We start from the raw sequence: 23,223 nt of genomic DNA, 5'->3' as shown, positions 1-23,223 counted from the left end.
GAAAGTTGGTGCTATATAAATCCTGTATAGTAATAATAATGTGTGCATACAGTGCCTTGAAAAAATATTTATACCCCTTGAAATTTTCCACATTTTGTCATGTTACAACCGATAACGTAAATGTATTTTATTGGGATTTTGTGTGATGGACCAACACAGTGGCACATAATTGTGAAGTGGAAGGAAAAATTATAAATGGTTTTCAATTATTCATTTGAAAAAAAAAAAATCTGACAAGTGTGGGGTGCATTTATATTCTGCCCTCTTTATTCTGATACACCTTACTAAAATCTAGTGGAACCCATTGCCTTCAGAAGTCACTGAATTAGTAAATAGTCCACCTGTGTGTAATTTCATCTCCGTATAAATTAGGGCTGGGGAAATCTATTTAAATCTTGAATCGAGTTGAGAGGTCAAATCGATTTATTTATTTTTCCCCACCAGGACCGGCGCTGACACTGTGCCGGTCCTGAGGAGCTGCGGGCAGGAGTTTTTAGGCAAGGCCGTGGCTTCGGCCTAGTCCGTGAGGCCGAACGCCATCAGATGCCAAACTCGAATCGTGAATAGAGTTGTTTTTTTTTGGGGAGAAAATCGCCCAGCTCTAGTATAAATATAGCTGTTCTGTGAAGCCCTCAGAGGTTTGTTGGTGAACAAACAGCATCATGGAGGCCAAGGATAAAGTTGTGAGAAGTTTAAAGGGGGGTTAGGTTATATAAAAAAAAAAATCCCAAACTTTGAAGATCTCGTGGAGCATTGTTCAATCCATCATCCGAAAATGGAAAACGTATGGCCCAACTTAAAACCTAGATATGGCCGTCCACCCAAACTGACATGCCGGGCAAGGAGAGAGCATTAATCAGAAAAGCATTCAAGATAGTAACTTTGAAGGAGCTGCAGAGAACCACAGCTCAGGTGGGAGAATCTGTCCACAGGACAACTATTAATTGTGTACTCCACAGATCTGCCCTTTATGGAAGAGTGGCAAGAAGAAAGCAATTGTTCATAGAAAGCCATACGAAGTCCCTTTTGCAGATTGTGATAAGCCATGTGGTGGAAACAGCAAAACATGTGAAGGAAGGTGCTCTGGTCAGATGAGACCAAAATTGAACTTTTTGGCCTAAAAGCAAAATGCTATGTGTGGTGGAAAACAAATACTGCACATCACCCTGAACACACCATCCCCACAGTGAAACACGGTGGTGGCAGCATTTTGTTGTGGGGATGCTTTTCTTAAGTGGGGACAGGGAAGCTGGTCAGAGTTGATGGGAAGATGGCTGGAGCCAAACACATGGCAATCTTAGAACAAAACCTGTCAGGCTGCATTCACACCACAGCATTTTGAATCGTGGGCAGATTTGCCATGGATCTACCCCCAATTTGACAGCGCCAAGTGTGAATGACAAAATGTGTGACTCGCATTCGAGATGCCATTCATTTGAATGACCCCTCAAACCGCAGTGAGTCTGCTGCGATTGTAGCACTATAAAACAGCAACCTGCATCGTGGGACGCATATCGCCCCAAAGTAGCTCCTGAGCTATTTTTGGGAGACGTGTCCCACGATTGCAGCACGTTTTATCGTGCAACAATCGTGACAGGCCTGCACCGCAATTTGAGGTGTCATTCAAATGAATGGCATCTCAAATGTGAGCCCCACGTTTTGTCATTCTCACCTTTTTGGCGTTTTCAAATTGTGGGCAGATCCACTGCAAATCTACTCTTGATGCAAAATACTGTAGTGTAAATGCAGCCTTGGAGTACAAAAGACTTGACTGGGGCAGAGTTTCACCTTCCAGCAGGACAACAACCCTAAACATACAGCCATAGCTATCAATGGAATGGTTTAGATCAAAGGATATTCACGTGTTAGAATGGTCCAAGTCCAAAATTGAATTGAGAATGTCGCAAGACTTAAATTGTTGTTCGCAAGCGCTCTCCATCCAATCTGACAGAGTTGAAGCTATGTTGCAAAGAAGAATGGGCAAAAGGGTCACTCTCTAGATTTTTGTTTGACTCGGGCTGAATACAAATGCAAACTTTTCACATGTATAAAAGTATAAGTAAATATGTATATGTGAAAGAAAAATTTAAAACCATTTAGCATTTTCCTTCCACTTCACAATTATGTGCACATAAAATCCCAATAAAATAAATTTGATGACCCCAAAGCTCCAAGACAACCATTGCCTTGCCAAAGAAGCTGAGGTAAAGGTGATGGATTAGCCAAGCATGTCTCCAGACCTAAACCCTATTGAGCATCCTCAAACGGAAGGTGGAGGAGCGCAGAGCGCAAGGTCTCCAAGCTCCTCCAGCTTCATGATGTCGTCATGGTGTAGTCCAGTGGTAATCTGTGAAGCTTTGGTGAACTCCATGCTCAAGAGGGTTAAGGTAGTGCTGGAAAATAATGTCTGAGTGTTTGTTGTGCAAGTGTGAAAAAAGGCTCGGCTATCTTCCACCTAATAATGCTTTTGTTTAAAGTGGAGTTACACCCATTTTAAGTCAGCAGCTACAAAAAGTGTAGCTGCTGACTTTTAATAAACAGACACTTGCCTGTCCCACTGTCTAGCTATGGGGCCACTCAGATCCTCGCTTCTCCCCCCCCGCGGCATCGGCAGTGCAAGTGTGGGCGCCGGCTGCGGCTTCACAGATTGCAGGGAGGGAGGGGGAGACCTGAGCTTCCACTCAGCGACGCTAGGAGAGGAAATGGGAGCTGGGTACCTGTGAAAACTAAAAAAAAAAAAAAGACATGCCCAATGTGTGGCATGTCAGGGGGGGTCACAAATACTTAAAGCGAAAGTACCACTTTTGGGTCGAACTCTGCTTTAAATGAATGGCCAGCGATCTCTTAATTAAAAAGTAGTGTTTCCTTTGTGGTAGAATTTACAGTGCAGTTATAAATGTCAGATTTCATTACATCCCACACTTGTATAGGCAAGAGGACATTCCTTTTTGTGAATATGACTGTTTGTATTGTTGTGGAAATATATACGCTATGCATAATCAATTTCTCTTGTGCTGCTAAGAGCACTTTTCAGCTATTTTGTATAATGCATTTCGAGTGCACTCATGCTTGCCAAGTAAGGCAGACACAATTGTTCTCGTGTTCCAAGCTCCACAGATGGCCCTGTATTATGGGAGCTCTGTTTTTATTTATAGAACAGGGGTAACAAAAGAAGCTTGATGGCTATTCAGTTCAGCCAATCAAGCCCAGGCATTCCTTCAAACAGTAGGTGTTCTACAAAGCTCAACCAATGGAACAATGACTAGGAGAGTGTCCGGGCATGTCTGTGCAGACCAGTGTACAATTTTCCGCCTTTTGTACCTGTTAAATTGTGCTCTACAGTTTAACAAGGGAACCCACATGTAGTGAGATTGGTGCCTCAGAAGTCGTGAACACGGTCCCGACCAAGTGCGCGCGCACGGTCCCGCTTCTACCATTGATGCAAATCCTTATTCTGCATTATTCAGAGAACAACCCATAGCCCGATTACACTACCATTCCTATAGATGCGAGGCTATCTGCAGGGACACGCTCATGGTTCCTCCACGTGCTGATAGGGCACAGGCTTGAGCGTATATCCATCCACAAAGGCAGATGGGTATTAAACCGATAATGTCTTCACAGAGCGAACATATCCCCTCCAAATGAACAAGTCTGCGCATAATGCAGGGCCCTCGCTGGCGGACATATCTTCACAGGGTAAACATCTCTGCACATCCACAGGAAGCTTTTCACTACCAATGGTCCTTCACTGGTACCAGTTCGCTCTTCTGAGCGAACCGCAAGTAGAACTAACACTGGGAGACGCTGCGACAATACATGTTGAATACATCTTAATAAAATTTCTACAAAATTATGTTTCAAATGCAATTGTCAATTCAACAGTTTTATTCTTTTAGGTACAAAGGGTCCCTAATGGATGATGGTGCCTTGATCCAAGCTGCTGCTCAAGGAGCCCTTTCTCCTGAATATACCAAGCTCTGCGCATGGCTGGTTGCTGAGCTGAAATTGTTCTGCAAACTAGAAGAAAGTGTGGAAGCAACCAATAGTAAGTCATTAAAGTGTGACCTAACCAGGGCCATCTTGGCTATTTAAATATTGTAAATTTAAAATAAAAATTGATTGTGATTTCCGGGGAAAAAAAGCCACATTGTAAGCCAATGATGAACCATTTTCCTTGGGCCTCTTGCACACAGGAGTAAAAAAATACTTTTTATACTACTACTGAATATCGGTCCATTGTCTTTGGGTTACTCCACACAGCTATGAGTAATAAATCGAGCAGTAGTACAAGCAATTTACTGCAACTCTTGTGAAAAAGACTGTGTGGCAACCTTTCCTTAAGAATCTACCTAGCCGGTTTCTATAATCACACCCAGTTTTAGAAATGAGGCCCTTTGGACTCAACAAATCCAGACTTTATGAAATTTGAACGAATGTGCAAATCTGACCTTCACAAACGAGGATTAATCTCCGAGATAGACACTCGCCTCCTAACCCCCGAAACCGTGAAGCCCCCATCTTAAGTTTGTAAGTGGGGAAAAAGATCTTAACATTACAACAGACCCTGCTGGTCATATATCTGGCAGGCTAATAAATCCTCTTCTCCCAATATTGCTGCCTTAGAGACAAACTATAAAGTACTGACTAGGTGGTATCTGGTCCCTGTCAGGATTGTCAAATTCCTCCCGCGATATTCACCTCTATTTTCAAGGTTGTAATAACGAGGCAGGCACACACCTCCACACTTGGTGGAATGCCCTGTAGCGTGCTCATGTTGGTCAGAGGTGTTTGCAATTCTTTCAAAACTTTTCACCATACCTTTGCTGCCAGACCTGACTGTAGCTCTCCTAAACAGAAAACCTGAGGCTTTTACCCACCGCCAATTTAAGCTTCTTCTTCACATCACCACAGATACCAAACAGACAATTGCTCAGCCTGGAAATCTCCATCCTTATGCATACTAGATACTAAACCTAGAGTTACTGGTGCACTGATTCACACTAAACTTGAAGCGGTCATCCTGGACAAAGTGCACAAATTTGAGAAACTTTGGCGACCCAGGGTTACTCATTACCTCCTAGCTTTGATCACACCCTACTGCTCCCCTAATCCACTGCACACAAACCGTCTGCTCTAAACTGTGATTTGCACATCGAATCCCGTGACACACATGCCTTCTGCCCCCCCCCCCCCCTTGCTCTACAGTCGTCCTCCTGTCTTTCATCCCTCAGATGGTTTTTCTCCACTCCTTTCATGCTGCTCCATTACACCCCTTCTGCCTCCTATCCTTGCCTTCAGGCAACCCTTTCTGCCTGGCTCTAGCCTCTAGGTAGGCCTTCCTCTGAGTGGCTTATTACTGCTCACCCCAGAGTACAGTCTCCCAGGATTCTTGGACATTTGGACACTCCCTCTAGGGGGTGTGCCAAACTGCTGGGCACCTGTTGTGTTGCCCTTACGTGCTTGTACCCCCATGAAATCATTCCCTGGTTTATCTCTCTCCTGTACACGTTTGAATTGTTACCTTACTTTTGTATACGTACCTTTTTGTTGGGAATTGTCCTCCCATGCTAAATACTACTTGTTTCTTGATCCTGCATGGTTATCTCTATGCGTGATGTACTTGCCTAGTTGACATCTTGTACTAGTTGTACTTGCACCTGTATACTTGTTCATTACTCTTACTTTTTTCTCAGTACAATATTTTAAGAAAAAAAAAAAGGAATGAGGCCCTTTATGCATGTTAAATGACGCTGTTATGCACAGACAGAAGTTACTTAAATATGCATAAAGTAGTGTAGTAGTAGTAGTAGTAGCCGAGGGCTTTCACACTACAGCGTACGCTGGCAGGACGTCAGAAAAAAGTCCTGCCAGCAGCTTCTTTGGAGCGGTGTGCTTACCGCTCCTCCACCGATGCTCCCCATTGAAATCTATGGGGCAGCACTGTAATACCGCCGGCAAAACGCCGCTATTGCAGTTTTAACCCTTTCACGGCCGCTAGCGGGGGGTAAAAGCACCCCGCTAGCGGCCGAAATGCGCCGCAAATCCGGCGGTAAAACGCCGCTAAAAATAGCGGCGTTTTACCGCAGACGCAATGGGCGGTGTGGTGTGAAAGGGGTCTTAAGCTTCTGTGCATAGTTGCAACAGATTTAGCACTCTCCAGTTTTAGTAAATCAACCCCATAGCATATATAAATCCCATTGGTTAATGTCTGTTTTACTCCCTTTTTGGTTTGGCAAATAGACCATTGAAAGGGTCTGTTCTATCTGTCCAATCAGTGCAGAACAATACTTGTTGATCCTGTCAGGAATCTTCTGAGCTAATAAATTTCTTTGCTGTCTGCCTCTTCTGCAAATAACAGTATATAGTGCTGTAAGGTGAACTCCAGTTTATTGCAGATAAATGCATACTGTATGCATTTTTTTTGTACCACAATGCTCTGCACCCTGGGGCTCTGTTGGAGTGTGAACAGGACACATAGAAAACAATTGTTTTCTGTGTGCTTTTGTGACCACTGATGATACAGAAAAACACCAGTCACACGCCCAATATGAAGGAGCCCTTAGCTATGTCTGTAGACTAAGTTCTGTAGTCCTATTCTAGGATGATAGTGCTGCACCTTCATATATAGAGTATAGGGAGTGAGCACCTCCCTAGAACAGGAAGTGTTACTGGTAGGCTTAGCCTATTAATAAAGGGGAGAAGATGAGGCCGCCTTAAAAAGTAGGAAGGCAGCCACTACATTCAAGGATTACATGGTTTTTCTTCTCTGAAATAGGCTTTAGGATTGTTATATTGTAACAGATACATAAAATGTTTTAATTATCGTGTTTTATAGGCCCCGCAGAGGCAGAAGGGTTTCAACTAGAAGTTAGTGGTCTTTTGACAGAAATGAATTGCCCATACAACTCTTTGACATCTGGAGATGTCAATAAACGCCTTCTAGACAAGAAGAACTGCCTACTTTTGCTAAGTAAGTAACATTTATTCATATGTGTTGACACTTGTTAATATATTTAAAGAACTCTGGTGAAGGGGGGGTTCTCTCCCATGCAGTGGGGCTGTGCATGGATTAGCTGCTCGCTTTTGTTTAGGGGGTGAGGAGAGTGGAGATATATTTACCTAATCCGCCGATCCTCCAAATGCGATCCTCCCTGTTGCTCCAGCCCTCCCCCCGCACACTAGTGGACTTGTGCCTGGACTGTTCCTGATGTCATGCCCATAGACCAGTTCTGGACATAAGGATGGTAAGAACAGTCCACCGCTGAACTTGAGGGCGTGCTGTTTTACGGAGGATCAAAAGATCGGCTAAGTATAGCTTTTCATGCACCTCTGGACAAAACAAGCAGTTAACCCATTCAGTGCGTGTGGAAGACAAAAAACGATTTTCCCGGAGTTCGTTAACATGAAGTGCTGCAAATTTTGTGGTATATTTTATGATGTGCATAATAAAGTTTAAGAATCGTATTTTCACAAATTTTGACACAGACACACAGACACACAGACACACAGACACACAGACACACAGACACACAGACACACAGACACACAGACACACAGACACACAGACACACAGACACACAGACACACAGACACACAGACACACAGACACACAAGTTATACATAGTTAGGTAGGTGAGGTTGAAAAAAGACACAAGTCCATCAAGTCCAACCTATGAATAATGCCCAGATGTTATACAACAGAAATATGTATGTTTTTTTTCTGGTAGGTAAAACAAATTTTTTGCAGCTGTATAAAACTATTCAGTGAGAAAATAGATTCTACAATTAAAGAGAGAAAAGGGAGAAACCACAAACTATTATTAACTTGTGAACATTTGCGGAATAGCGCATACCAACCTCTCATCTGACTATGTCTTCTCCTAATATGTCTCATCCCTCCAATAATCTATTCAACGCTAGTTGATGTGGTGCAAGGCCTGGAACATCTAACCATGGTTGCCAAATAGAGAATTTTTTTAGGGGCTTTTCTATGTAGGTAGGTCAATTTTCTCTAATTAACATAGAATTAACCTGTTCTATCCATTGTCCCCTGGTAGGCACCCTGGGAGAAATCTAGCACCTCACAATTCATTTTCATGCGATGTACAGTAACTGCAATACTGTTCATTTGGAATCAGGGTATCCTCTCCCAGTGCGCCCAACAGACAATGGGATCCCTCTTCAACTGGTAGTTATGAACCTGGGATATTGTAGATAGAACCTCTGTCCAATAACAAAAAAGCTTGGGGCATTTCTATAGCATGTAGTAAGTCCCCATGTTCCCTTTGACATTTTGGGCGTAATGGCCTATCTCTACCTCCCCATTTATGCAGCTGTTGGGGTGTTCTGTAAGTTCTGTGGAGAAGAGAGAGCTGGTATAACTTCTGCGAGGCCGAGACAGACACCAAGGGAGCAGCATTTAGGCAAGCCTCCCAGAGTTCTCCATCTATATTGCCCACATCTCTCTCCCAACCCCTCTTGCAGGGTATATCTGATGCCCCCTGCAAAGCACCTAGTATCATAGAATAGGCCCGGGAGATCATGCCTTTTTTGTCAGGAGCCATAAATATACCTCTTCTATGATGGTGTGTGCTGTCAATATAAGTTTTGAGACGTGAGCCTGTGCATGCAGGGCGTGTCGCAGTTGTAGAATTGTAAAATTGTTTCAGGATTTCATAGTCATGTTGTATCTCTATAAAGGCTTTCCATACAGTCCGCTGATATAATTGAGAAATATATTTAATCCCCTTATTCTTCCATTCATGGAATCTTTCTAATTTTTAGTAGTTCCCTATAGTGAAAGCTATGCCAAAGTGGAGTACAGGACAGACAGCCTGACACCTTTTTAGATTTGTCTTGTTATAGTTCCACAAGTTTTATAGCTGGGTAACTGTTGGTAAATCTGACGGTAGATGAGGAAAGCCCCCTTCTAAGTAAGCTAGAGCGAAGTAGTCTGACTCCTCAGGGAGAAGCAGCTGCCTGATTGAGTCTAATGGGTCCAGTAGTCCCCAGCTTCCCAACCTTTGCAGCTGAGACACTATATGGCAGGTCCTAGAGTGTGGTACTGCCAAACCCCCCCTGATCCTTTCTCATTTGTAGTCTGGACAATGTAATGCGGACCGTCTCACGCCAAATTAATTCCCTAAACTGTGAATCTGTCCCTATGAACCACTTGCGAGGAATCCATATTGGGGAGTTATTAAAGATGTATAGCAACTGGGAGGCCCACACCATTTTTATTAAAGTGATCCTTCCTATCACCCATAGGGGAAGCTTACACCACACCGAACATTTCTCACAAAACTTACTTCTAATCGGCAATAAGTTCAGACGGATATATTCGGTTGGGTCGGGTGAGATCTGTATTCCCAGATATTTGACGTTGAAAACCACCTCCACTGCCCTTGCGCATTCCGGGAGTGGATCCCGAAGCGGGTCCAACGGCAAAAGTATTGACTTATTTTCAATTTATGGAGAATCCCAACGTTTTCCACCTTTTTAATGTGACCTGTAAACTGTACAACTCAGTTGAACAACAAACTGAAATCTTTTAGGTGGAAGAAAATAAAATATGGTTACATAAGTGTGCATACCCTTACGCTAATACTTTGATTTTATTACTGCACTGTCTTTTTGGGTATGAGTCTATCAGCTTGGCACAGCTTGACTTGGCAATATTTTGCCCACTCTTCTTTGCAAAAAACATACAAATCTATCAGATTGGGGGGGCATCTCCTGAGCACAGCCCTCTTCAGATTACCCCACAGATTTTCAATCGGAGTCAGGTCTGAGCTCTGGCTGGGCCATTCCAAAATGTTAATCATCTTTTGGTAAAGCCATGCCTTTGTTGATTTAGATGTATGTTTTGGGTCGTTCTGATGCTGAAAGGCGAAGTTCCCCTTCATGTTCAGCTTTCTAGCAGAAGCCTGAAAGTTTTGTTCCAGTATTGACTGGTATGTGGAACTGGTCGAAATTCCCTCTACCTTGACTAAGGCCCCTGTTCCAGCTTAAGAAAAACAGCCCCAAAGCATGATGCTGCCACCACCATGCTGTGGGTATGGTGTTCTTTTGGTGATGTGTAAAAACAGTGTACAAAACTGATCTTTTGGAATTCTAGCCACAAAAGTTCAACCTTGGTTTCATCAGACCAGAACATATTTTCCCACAACCTTTTGGGAAACTTCAGTTGTGTTTTTGCAAAATTTAGCACGTCTTTTGTTTTTCTTCGTAAGAAAGAGCTTCCGTCTTGCCACTCTACCCCATAACCCAGACATGAAGAATATAGGATTGTTGTCACATGTACCACACAGCCAATACTTGCCAGATATTCCTACAGCTCTTTTAATTTTGCGGTAGGCCTCTTGTCAGCCTCCCTGACCAGTTTTCTTCTCGTCTTTTCATAAATTTTCCAGTTCTTAGTAATGTCACTGTTGTGCCATATTTTCTCCACTTGATGATGACTGTCTTCACTGTGTTCCATGGTATATAAAATGTATATCTAATGCCTTGGAAATTCTTTTGTACCCTTCTCCTGACTAATACCTTTTAACAGTGAGATCCTTCTGATGCTTTGGAAGCTCTCTGCGTACCCTGGCTTTTGCTGTAGGATGCGATTAACCACTTTCAGACCGGACCATTTTGCTGGTAAATGACCAGAGGTCTTTTTACACTTTGGCACTGCGCTGCTTTAACTGGTAATTGCGCGGTCATGCAATGTTGTACCCAAACAAAATTTGCGTCCTTTTCTTCCCACAAATAGAGCTTTCTTTTGATGGTATTTGATTGCCTCTGCGATTTTTATTTTTTGCGATATAAACGTAAAAAGACCGCAAATTTTGAAAAAAAATGATATTTTCTACTTTTTGTTATTAGAAAAATCCAATAAACTCAATTTTAGTCATACATTTAGGCCAAAATGTATTCAGCCACATGTCTTTGGTAAAAAAAAAGTCAATAATTGTATATTTATTGGTTTGCGCAAAAGTTGTCACATCTACAAACTAAGGTACGTTTTCTGGAATTTACGCAGCTTTTAGTTTACGACTGTCTATCTCATTTCTTGAGGTGCTAAAATGACAGGGCAGTACAAAACCCCCCCAAATGACCCCATTTTGGAAAGTAGACCCCCTAAGGAAATTGATAAGAGGCATGTTGAGCCCATTGAATATTTTATTTTTTTGCCTCAAGCGATTGAATAATGACAAAAAAAAAATTTTTTTTTTTTTTTTACACAAAGTTGTCACTAAATGATATATTGCTCACACATGCTATGGGCGTATGTGAAATGACACCCCAAAATAAATTCTGCTGCTTCTCCTGAGTACGGGGATACCACATATGTGGGACTTTTTGGGAGCCTAGCCGCGTACAGGGCCCCGAAAACCAAGCACCGCCTTCAGGCTTTCTAAGGGCGTAAATTTTTGATTTCACGCCTCACTACCTATTACAGTTTTGAAGGCCATAAAATGCCAAGATGGCACAAAACCCCCACAAATGACCCCATTTTAGAAAGTAGACACCCCAAGCTATTTGCTGAGAGGCATGTTGAGTCCATGGAATATTTTATATTTTGCCACAAGTTGCGGGAAAATTACAAACTTTTTTTTTTTTTTTTTTTTTTTTCACAAAGTTGTCACTAAATGATATATTGCTCATGCATGCCATGGGCATATGTGAAATGACACCCCAAAATAAATTCTGCTGCTTCTCCTGAGTACGGGGATACCACATATGTGGGACTTTTTGGGAGCCTAGCCGCGTACGGGGCCCCGAAAACCAAGCACCGCCTTCAGGCTTTCTAAGGGCGTAATTTTTTGAGTTCACTTCTCACTACCTATTACAGTTTTGAAGGCCATAAAATGCCAAGATGGCACAAAACCCCCACAAATGACCCCATTTTAGAAAGTAGACACCCCAAGCTATTTGCTGAGAGGCATGTTGAGTCCATGGAATATTTTATATTTTGCCACAAGTTGCGGGAAAATTACAAACTTTTTTTTTTTTTCACAAAGTTGTCACTAAATGATATATTGCTCACGCATGCCATGGGCATATGTGAAATGACACCCCAAAATAAATTCTGCTGCTTCTCCTGAGTACGGGGATACCACATATGTGGGACTTTTTGGGAGCCTAGCCGCGTACGGGGCCCCAAAAACCAAGCACCGCCTTCAGGCTTTCTAAGGGCGTTACAGTTTTGAAGGCCATAAAATGCCAAGATGGCACAAACCCCCCCCCCAAATGACCCCATTTTAGAAAGTAGACACCCCTAAATTTAGGGGTACACTAGTGAGACTAGGTAATAAATGGCGGGTGCCCTGAAACTATAAAAAAATAACTAACCAACCAGCGTCACCTGTAACAGTTATATGGTGATCACTGGTGAAAGGGTTAACTAGGGGGCAATCAGGGGGCTTTATGCGGTAGTATATGGGGGTCCCTGGCGCTATAAAAAGCTGCGGCGAACCTAAATACCTACCTGCCTAACTAGCGTCACCTGTGACACTAATACAGCGATCAGAAAAACGATCGCTTATTAGGCTGGGTTCACACTGGAGCGATGCGGGAACGCCACGAATGCGCGGCGGGTTCCCGCATCGCATGCCTCCCGGCGGCAGTTCACACTGCCCTATGCGAACTGCTGGGAGTGTCAGTGAAATGTTAATGACACCCCCAGATCAGTTCGCATATCGCAGTGCGATCTGCAAACTTGGATCGCATGGTGTGAACACCCATGCGATCCGATTCTGCTGCGGACCAAAAAAAGGGTCCCGTGCGAGTTTGCGGCGGGTGCGGCGGGTGCGACACGAATTCAGCCATACTATCTGTATAGCTGAACTCGAATCGCACAGAGATCGGATGTGATTTGCACTGCAGTGCGGTGCGAATCACATCCGTTCTCATAAACCGCTGCAATGTGAACCCAGCCTTAGTGACACTGGCGACGGGGGGTGATCACGGGGTTAAACCTTTATTGGGGGGGTTAGGGGGGTACCTTAGAACTAAAGGGGGCTAACCCTAACTGCCCTAACAGTTATTAGTCACAAATGACACCTGCCGGGTGATCAGGGGGTTAAACCTTTATTAGGTAATAAATGGCGGGTGCCCTGAAACTATAAAAAAATAACTAACCAACCAGCGTCACCTGTAACAGTTATATGGTGATCACTGGTGAAAGGGTTAACTAGGGGGCAATCAGGGGGCTTTATGCGGTAGTATATGGGGGTCCCTAGCGCTATAAAAAGCTGCGGCGAACCTAAATACCTACCTGCCTAACTAGCGTCACCTGTGACACTAATACGGCGATCAGAAAAATGATCGCTTATTAGGCTGGGTTCACACTGGAGCGATGCGGAAACGCCGCGAATCCGCGGCGGGTTCCCGCATCGCATGCCTCCCGGCGGCAGTTCACACTGCCCTATGCGAACTGCTGGGAGTGTCAGTGAAATGTTACTGACACCCCCAGATCAGTTCGCATATCGCAGTGCGATCTGCAAACTCGGATCGCATGGTGTGAACACCCATGCGATCCGATTCTGCTGCGGGCCAAAAAAAGGGTCCCGTGCGAATTTGCGGCGGGTGCGGCGGGTGTGGCGGGTGCGGCGGGTGCGGCGAATGGCTGAACTCGAATCGCACAGAGATCGGATGTGATTTGCACTGCAGTGCGGTGCGAATCACATTCGTTCTCATAAACCGCTGCAATGTGAACCCAGCCTTAGTGACACTGGCGACGGGGGGTGATCACGGGGTTAAACCTTTATTGGGGGGGTTAGGGGGGTACATTAGAACTAAAGGGGGCTAACCCTAACTGCCCTAACAGTTATTACAGTCACAAATGACACCAATGCAAAAAAAAAAAAAAAAAAATGACATTGGTGTCACTGTGACTGGGGGGCAGGGGTAATTGGGGGGGTGATCGGGGGGTAAAGGGGGGGTGTGAGTGTGCCTGGCATGTTCTACTGTGTGTGGGATGTGTTGGTGCAACTCACTGATCCGCTCTCCTCCGTGTCGGAACGAAAAATACCGACACGGAGGAGAGAATACATCACTTCCTCTCCTGTGTTTACATTACAGGAGAGGAAGTGATGTCACCGGGGATTTCCATTCGTCGGGAGCGATCGCGAGGGGGTGGCCATGAATGAATGGCCGTCCCCTCGTCCGGGATCGCTCCCGAACGAAAACCGACCGCCGCAGGCACCGGGCGGGGGCCCGATCGGGCCCCCGACCCGCGGGAGGCAAAGCACGTACATGTACGTGCTTATGCCTGCCCGTGCCATTCTGCCGACGTACATCGGCGTGAGGCGGTCGGCAAGTGGTTAAGAAAGTCAGGAAAGGCTACTAGAACAGCTGAACTTTTTATTTGAGGTTAATCAGAGGCACTCTAAGGCCTCATGCACACGAGACGCAGATGAAACCTCTGTTAAAAAAAAGCTGAAACGCGCGTTTAGAAACGCGCGTTTTGCCGCGTTTGCATGTCGCGTTTAGACGCGTTTAGACGCGTTTAGACGCGTTTGCGTTTAGACGCGTTTATAAAGATAACATCATGTAGACCCTCCCCAAGCTCTCAAAGCATTTTTTTTAACTATTCCTGCTATTTTGATCAGAGTGAGCAGCAGCAGCATAGAGAGCAGTTGTACACTTGCATTTGCTGTGTCACTTGCCACGGCACCTGCCACAAGTTGTGGATTGTCCACTTGCCACGTCACTTGCCACAAGTTGGGGATTGTCCACTTGCCACATCACCTGCCACGTCACCTGCCACAAATTGTGGATTGTCCACTTGCCACGTCACTTGCCACATCAACTGCCACGTCACTTGCCACGAGATGTGGATTGTCCACTTTCCACGTCATCTGCCATGCCACCTGCCACAAGCTGTGGATTGTCCACTTGCCACGTCACCAGCCACATCACCTGCCACAAGTTGTGGATTGTCTACTTGCCGCGTCACTTGCCACATCACCTGCCACGTCACTTGCCACGTCACCTGCCACAAGTTGTGGATTGTTCACTTGCCACGTCACCTGCCACGTCACCTGCCACAAGTTGTGGATTGTCCACTTGCCACGTCACTTGCCACAAGCTGTGGATTGTCCACTTGCCACATCACTTGCCACGTCACCTGCCACATCACTTGCCACGTCACCTGCCACAAGTTTTGGATTGTCCACTTGCCACGTCACTTGCCACGTCACTTGCCACAAGATGTGGATTGTCCACTTTCCACGTCATCTGCCATGCCACCTGCCACAAGCTGTGGATTGTCCACTTGACACGTCACCAGCCACATCACCTGCCACAAGTTGTGGATTGTCCACTTGCCACGTCACTTGCCACATGCTGTGGATTGTCCACTTGCCACATCACTTGCCACGTCACCTGCCACGTCACTTGCCACGTCACCTGTCACAAGTTTTGGATTGTCCACTTGCCACATCAGCTGCCACGTCACTTGCCACATCACCTGCCACGTCACCTGCCACAAGTTGTGGATTGTCCACTTGCCACGTCACTTGCCACATCACCTGCCACGTCACTTGCCACGAGATGTGGATTGTCCACTTGCCATGTCACTTGCCACGTCACCTGCCACGTCACTTGCCACGTCAGCTGCCACGTCACTTGCCACAAGATGTGGATTGTCCACTTGTCACATCACCTGCCACATCACTTGCCACATCACCTGCCACAAGTTGTGGATTGTCCACTTGCCACATCACCTGCCATGTCACCTGCCACAAATTGTGGATTGTCCACTTGCCACGTCACTTGCCACATCACCTGCCACGTCACTTGCCACGAGATGTGGATTGTCCACTTTCCACGTCATCTGCCATGCCACCTGCCACAAGCTGTGGATTGTCCACTTGCCACGTCACCAGCCACATCACCTGCCACAAGTTGTGGATTGTCTACTTGCCGCGTCACTTGCCACATCACCTGCCACGTCACTTGCCACGTCACCTGCCACAAGTTGTGGATTGTTCACTTGCCACGTCACCTGCCACGTCACCTGCCACAAGTTGTGGATTGTCTACTTGCCGCGTCACTTGCCACATCACCTGCCACGTCACTTGCCACGTCACCTGCCACAAGTTGTGGATTGTTCACTTGCCACGTCACCTGCCACGTCACCTGCCACAAGTTGTGGATTGTCCACTTGCCACGTCACTTGCCACAAGCTGTGGATTGTCCACTTGCCACATCACTTGCCACGTCACCTGCCACGTCACCTGCCACAAGTTTTGGATTGTCCACTTGCCACGTCACTTGCCACATCAGCTGCCACGTCACTTGCCACGAGATGTGGATTGTCCACTTTCCACGTCATCTGCCATGCCACCTGCCACAAGCTGTGGATTGTCCACTTGACACGTCACCAGCCACAAGTTGTGGATTGTCCACTTGCCACATCACCTGCCACAAGTTGTGGATTGTCCACTTGCCACGTGACTTGCCACATCACCTGCCACGTCACTTGCCACATCACCTGCCACAAGTTGTGAATTGTCTACTTGCCGCGTCACTTGCCACTTCACCTGCCACGTCACCTGCCACAAGTTGTGGATTGTCCACTTGCCACGTCACTTGCCACAAGCTGTGGATTGTCCACTTGCCACATCACTTGCCACGTCACCTGCCACGTCACTTGCCACAAGTTTTGGATTGTCCACTTGCCACGTCAGCTGCCACGTCACTTGCCACATCACCTGCCACAAGTTGTGGATTGTCCACTTGCCACGTCACTTGCCACATCAGCTGCCACGTCACTTGCCACGAGATGTGGATTGTCCACTTTCCACGTCATCTGCCATGCCACCTGCCACAAGCTGTGGATTGTCCACTTGACACGTCACCAGCCACAAGTTGTGGATTGTCCACTTGCCACATCACCTGCCACAAGTTGTGGATTGTCCACTTGCCACGTGACTTGCCACATCACCTGCCACGTCACTTGCCACATCACCTGCCACAAGTTGTGGATTGTCTACTTGCCGCGTCACTTGCCACTTCACCTGCCACGTCACCTGCCACGTCACCTGCCACAAGTTGTGGATTGTCCACTTGCCACGTCACTTGCCACAAGCTGTGGATTGTCCACTTGCCACATCACTTGCCACGTCACCTGCCACGTCACTTGCCACGTCACCTGCCACAAGTTTTGGATTGTCCACTTGCCACGTCAGCTGCCACGTCACTTGCCACATCACCTGCCACAAGTTGTGGATTGTCCACTTGCCACGTCACTTGCCACATCACCTGCCACGTCACTTGCCACGAGATGTGGATTGTCCACTTGCCATGTCACTTGCCACGTCACCTGCCACGTCACTTGCCACGTCAGCTGCCACGTCACTTGCCACAAGATGTGGATTGTCCACTTGTCACATCACCTGCCACATCACCTGCCACATCACTTGCCACATCACCTGCCACAAGTTGTGGATTGTCCACTTGCCACGTCACTTGCCACATCACCTGCCACGTCACTTGCCACAAGATGTGGATTGTCCACTTTCCACGTCACCTGCCATGCCATCTACCACAAGTTGTGGATTGTCCACTTACCACGTCACCAGCCACATCACCTGCCACAAGTTGTGGATTGTCCACTTGCCACACCAGTTTCCACGTCACCTGCCACGTCACCTGCCACAAGATGTGGATTGTCCACTTGCCACGTCACCAGCCACATCACCTGCCACAAGTTGTGGATTGTCCACTTGCCACGTCCCTTGCCACGTCCCCTGCCACGTCACCTGCCACAAGTGGATTGTCCACTTGCCACATCACTTGCCACATCACCTGCCACAAGTTGTGGATTGTCCACTTGCCACGTCACCTGACACAAGTTGTGGATTGTCCACTCGCCACGTCACTTGCCACATCCCCTGCCACAAGTGGATTGTCCACTTGCCACATCACTTGCCCCATCACCTGCCACAAGTTGTGGATTGTCCACTTGCCACGTCACCTGCCACAAGTTGTTGATTTTCCACTTGCCACGTCACCTGCCAAGTCACTTGCCGCGTCACCTGCCAGGTCACTTGCCACGTCACCTGCCACAAGTTGTCTATTGTCCACTTTCCACGTCACTTGCCACTTCACCTGCCACGTCACTTGCCACAAGTTGTGGATTGTCCACTTGCCACATCACTTGCCACCTGCCATGTCACTTGCCACAAGTTGTGGATTGTCCACTTGCCACGTCACTTGCTACAAGTTGTGGATTGTCCACTTGCAATTGCAATTGTTTAAAATATTTTTCTAATGGTTTTTCATCATTTGCAATCATTTTTGAGATTTTTAATGTAAAAAAAAAGGTCACCTTTAAAAACGCATATAAACGCAAACGCGGCTAAACGCGGTAGCGGCGTTTTGCTGCGTTTTACCGCGTTTTGCCGCGTTTTGCGTCTGAAACGCAGAAATTTTTGTTTCTGAACGCATTTTTTTGCTTCTGGAAAAACGAGATTAAACGCAACTGCATATAAACGGAAAAAAACGAGACTGTGTGCATGGACACATAGGATAACATTGAATGAGTTCAGGTGCAGTTGAAAAAACTGTCCAACTGCATCTGAACGCGCGTTTAACTGCGTCTCGTGTGCATGAGGCCTAAATGATGGCAAGTGTGTCCTGACTCCTCTTTAACATCAGTTTTTTTTTGTTTTTTTATTCTAAACACAGCTACAACCCCATTTATAAAAGGGTGTGCTACTGACATATAATCACACACAAAGGTTGGACTTGTGTGTTTTTTTTTTTTTTCAACCTCCCCTAATATGTAACTATGTAACCACATTTTTTTTACTCCCCTCCTTAAAAGATTTCAGTTTGTTTTTCAATTGACTTGTAAAGCTGTTTATAGGTCACATTAACCGGTTCCCGGCCGGCGCATGCCAATGTACGTAGGCAGAATGGCACGAACAGGCAAATGGGAGTACAGGAACGTCCCTTTTAAATTTGCTGCCGTGCCATCGCATTCGCGCCGCCAGACCGGACCTCCGTGAGTCAGGACTCGATCGCCTCGGGGATACCCGCGATCGTCTCACAGGGAGGAAGAACGGGGAGATGCTAATGTAAACAGCCATCTCCCCGTTCTGCCTAGTGACAGTGTCCCTGATCTCTGCTCCCTGTGATGTCACATGTAGCCACGCCCCCCCCACAGTTATAAACACGCCCCGGGACACACTTGACCCTTATCCTGCCCCCTGGTGATTAACCCCTTCACTTCCAGTGTCATTTACACAGGAAACTGTGCATTTGTATAGCGCTTATTGCTGTATAAATGACAATGGTTCCAAAAATGTGTCAAAAATGTCAGATGGGTCCGCCATAATGTCGCAGTCACAATAAAAACCACAGATCACCGCCATTACTAGTAAAAAAAAAGAAAAGAAAAATGCCATAAAACTATCCCCTATTTTGTAAACGCTATAACTTTTGCGCAAACTAATCAATAAACGCTTATTGCAATATTTTTTTTTTTTTTTCATAAATATGTAGAAGAATACTTATCGGCCTAAACTGAGGGAAAAATGTTTTTTTTATATATTTTTGGGGGTTATTTATTATAGCAAAATGTAAAAAAATGCTTTTTTTTCAAAATCATCGCTTTTTTTGTTTTATAGCGCAAAAAATAAAAACTGCAGAGGTGATCAAATACCACCAAAAGAAAGCTCTATTTGTGGGGGAAAAAAGCAAGTCAATTTTGTTCGGGAGCCACGTCGCACTACTGTGCAATTGTCAGTTAAAGCGATGCAGTGCAGAATCGCAAAAAGTGCTCTGGTCAGGAAAGGGGTAAAATCTTCTGGGGCTGAAGCGGTTAAGTTATGTCTCTTCTAAATTTGTACATCTAGACTTTGCAATATTTGCCCACTCCTTCTTTGCAGAACTGCTCATGTTCATTTAAATTTGATGGTGACCATTTGTGGACTGCAGTCTTCAAGTGAAACCACATTGTAAATTTGTGGAAGAAGTCTAGATCGTGCAAGGACAGTCACCTTTTTCTCCTTTAGGCCGGGTTCACACCGCTGCGATGCGGGAACGCCGCGAATCCGCGGCGTTTTCCCGCATCGCATTACTCCCGCCAGCAGTTCACACTGCCCTATGCGGACGGCTGGGAGTGTCAATGATATGTTAATGACACCCCCAGATCCGTCCGCATATCGCAGTGCGATCTGCCGACTCGCACAGGAATCGGATCGCATGGTGTGAACCCCCATGCGATCCGATTCTGTTGCGGACCAAAAAAAGGGTCCCGTACGAGTTTGCTGCGGGAGCGATGCGAATTCAGCCATACTATCTGTATGGCTGTACTCGCATCGCTACGGAGATCGGATGTGATTTGTGGTGCGAATCACATCCGGATCTCCCCCCGCAGCAGTGTGAACCCAGCCTTAACCACTGTGTGGTCCATTTTTGCTGTGTGCATTGGGTCATTGTCATATTCAAAGGTAAATGTTCTTCCCATTGACAACTTTCTGGTGGAGGGCAGCAGTTTCTCCACAAGAACTTGATGGTATTTTGCTCTGTCAATTTTTCTTCTATCCTGACAAGTGCTTTGTTCCCTGCTGCAGGGAAACACACCCATAAGAGGATATTGCCACATCCATGCTTTACTGTAGGAATGGTGTTATTTAGACAGTGAACTGTATTGGATTTCTACCAGACATGCAGTGCCTTGAAAAAAGTACTCATACCTGTAGCGGTATCCGGACACCGTGACTGGATATCTTCGCCAAGAAGCTGCTTCCTAAGCTCTTTAACCCAAGACCAGCAGATCTGGATAGTTAGCCCAAGAGCTTTGGAGTAAACCAGAATATGAACTGTTTATTTGAACAAGAATACAGGCTTTTATACACCTCCCAGGAGGACATCCCCCCTCTCCTGAACAATACAAACTGCACGCAAGAATACAATTACAACAACTGACATATACAATAAACATTACATTAATTGGACACCTGGATGACTGAAATCTCATTGCAGGTCAGACTTGCTGGATCCAAGCTCAGAAGGTACAGTGCACATTATAAGTATAAACACAGAACACCTTCAGACAATAGCAGGAGACCTACTTTTAATAAACGCATTATGGCTGGGTGCCCCAGACAGGTGGCTTGCTGATGACATCAGCTATGAGTCCCAAGCTGGCAAAGACCATCATGGCCTTTTTTTTATGTCATTTTGCATTACATAACATCTTCCTAAATGCTTGTAGCTCCCTCAAATGCCAGGGTGAGTCTATCACAATACCCCTTAACATTTTTCACATTCTATTATGTTGCAACCAAAACTTAAAAGTATTTTTTATTGACCTTTTATGTTTTAGACCAACACAAAGTATCACATAATTGTGAAGTGGAAGGAAAATGATAAACGGTTTTCAATTTTTTTTTTTTTTTTTTACAAATATCTGAAAAGTGTGGTATGCATGGCATTAAGCCCTCTTTTTACTCTGATACCCCTAACTAAAATCTAGTGGAACTAGTTTCCCTAGAAGTCACCTAAATAGTAAATGGAGTCCACCTGTGTGTGTAAATTTAATCTCTGTATAAATACAGCTGTTCTGTAAAGCCCTCAGAGGTTTGTTAGAGAACCATAGTGAAAAAACAGCATCATGAAGGCCAAGGAACACACCAGGTAGGTCATGGATAAAGTTGTGGAGAAGTTTAAAGCCGGGTTAGGTTATAAAAATTCCCAAGCTTTGAGCATCTTACAGAGCGCTGTTCAATACATTGTCCGAAAATGGAAAAAGGATGGTACAGCTGCGAACTTACCAAGACATGGCCGTCCACCTAAACTGACAAGGAGGGCATTATTTAGAGAAGCAGCCAAGAGACCCGTGGTAACTCTGGAGGAACTGCAGAGATCAATAGCTCAGGTGGGAGAATATGTCCACAGGACAACTATTAGTCGTGCACTCCATAAATCTGGTCTTTATGGAAGAGTGGCAAGAAGAAAGCCATAGTTGAAAGAAAGCCATGAGAAATCCTGTTTGTGACAAGCCATGTAGGGGACACAGCAAACGTGAAAGAAGGTGCTCTGGTCAGATGAGACCAACATTGAACTTTTTGGCCTAAAAGCAAAATGCTATGTGTGGCGGAAAACTAACACTGCACATCATCCTCACCATGAAATGTGGCAGCATCATGTTGTGGGGATGCTTTTCTTCAGCAAGGACAGGGAAGTTGGTCAGAGTTGATGGGAAGATGGATGGAGCCAAATACAGGGCAATCAGAAGAAAATCTGTTAGTCTGCAAAAGACTTGAGACTGTGGCGGAGGTTCACCTTCCAGTAGGACAACGACCCTAAACATACAGCTAGACCCGCAATAGTTTAAGCATGGATCTAAGCATATTCATATGTTTAAAATGGCCCAGTCCATATCCAGACTTAAATTCAATTGAGAATCTGTGGCAAGACTTAAAGCGGGATTCCACCCTAAAGTGGAACTTCCGCTGATCGGAACCCTCCCCCCCTCCGGTGTCACAATTGGCACCTTTTCAGGGGGAGGGGGGTGCAGATACCTGTCAATTTTTTTATATACATATATTTTTTTTATAGAATTGTATTCCATTCAACTTTTTAATTGATACCATCAATTTATATTAATATGAATTTATTGTTGACAATTATTGGCACCTTTTTTAGTGAAGGAAAAGCTCACAAAAATGCAGTTTGCAGTCTCTAACCATCTCTTGTATCATGTCTTCAATCTCTTAATTAAACTTAAACACACTAATAGTATTAGCAAAATTTCCATCTGCTGCACCTCTAGCAGACCTGATACAGGAGATGGTCAGAGACTGCAGACATGAAACAAGAGATCCATGCAGCCTTGCCAGTGCCTGTGGGATGCAGCCTTGCCAGTGCCCGGAACAGAGTGGCGATCTGCTGTGTCACAAAGCTGTATTTGAATTGTCCGGATTGCCGCAGTGACAATGTCCCACCTATGGTGATCATGTCACACTGATTCAATGTCCTGGCATTGGATCAGTGTGCCATCTCTCACAGGAGGCGGAGCATTGTTATTACGGCCGCCTGGACAATTCAGCTGTGACACGGAGATCACCGCTCTGCAAAGGGAGTAGGAAGGAGGGGAGGACAGGACCTTGAGCCACCAGGATGACGCAACACCTGTCGGCGTGGCTAATGCGCATGCACTATTATCGCCACTTTTTCTTCCGACATAATGACGAAATTATCATTTTCGGC

General features: G+C 45.6%; 1 protein-coding gene across 1 annotated transcript in view; it reads left to right on the top strand.

Annotated features, from left to right (window-relative positions):
• The window catches only part of FAM98A (family with sequence similarity 98 member A), a 95,109-nt gene that overhangs the window by 22,146 nt on the left and 49,740 nt on the right, over positions 1 to 23,223 (top strand). The window contains exons 2-3 of the mRNA XM_077486438.1: positions 3,900 to 4,048; positions 6,839 to 6,973. Coding sequence (XP_077342564.1) covers positions 3,900 to 4,048; positions 6,839 to 6,973 — 284 coding nt within the window. The remainder of the gene's footprint in view (positions 1 to 3,899; positions 4,049 to 6,838; positions 6,974 to 23,223) is intronic.

The sequence above is a fragment of the Lithobates pipiens genome, unplaced genomic scaffold, assembly GCF_037356315.1.
Source record: "Lithobates pipiens isolate NorthernLeopardFrog02 unplaced genomic scaffold, aLitPip1_a1.2 Scaffold_18, whole genome shotgun sequence".
Lineage (NCBI taxonomy): Eukaryota > Metazoa > Chordata > Amphibia > Anura > Ranidae > Lithobates > Lithobates pipiens.
The sequence above is the reverse complement of the archived record's forward strand: the minus strand, read 5'-3'. Positions and strand labels throughout refer to the sequence as shown.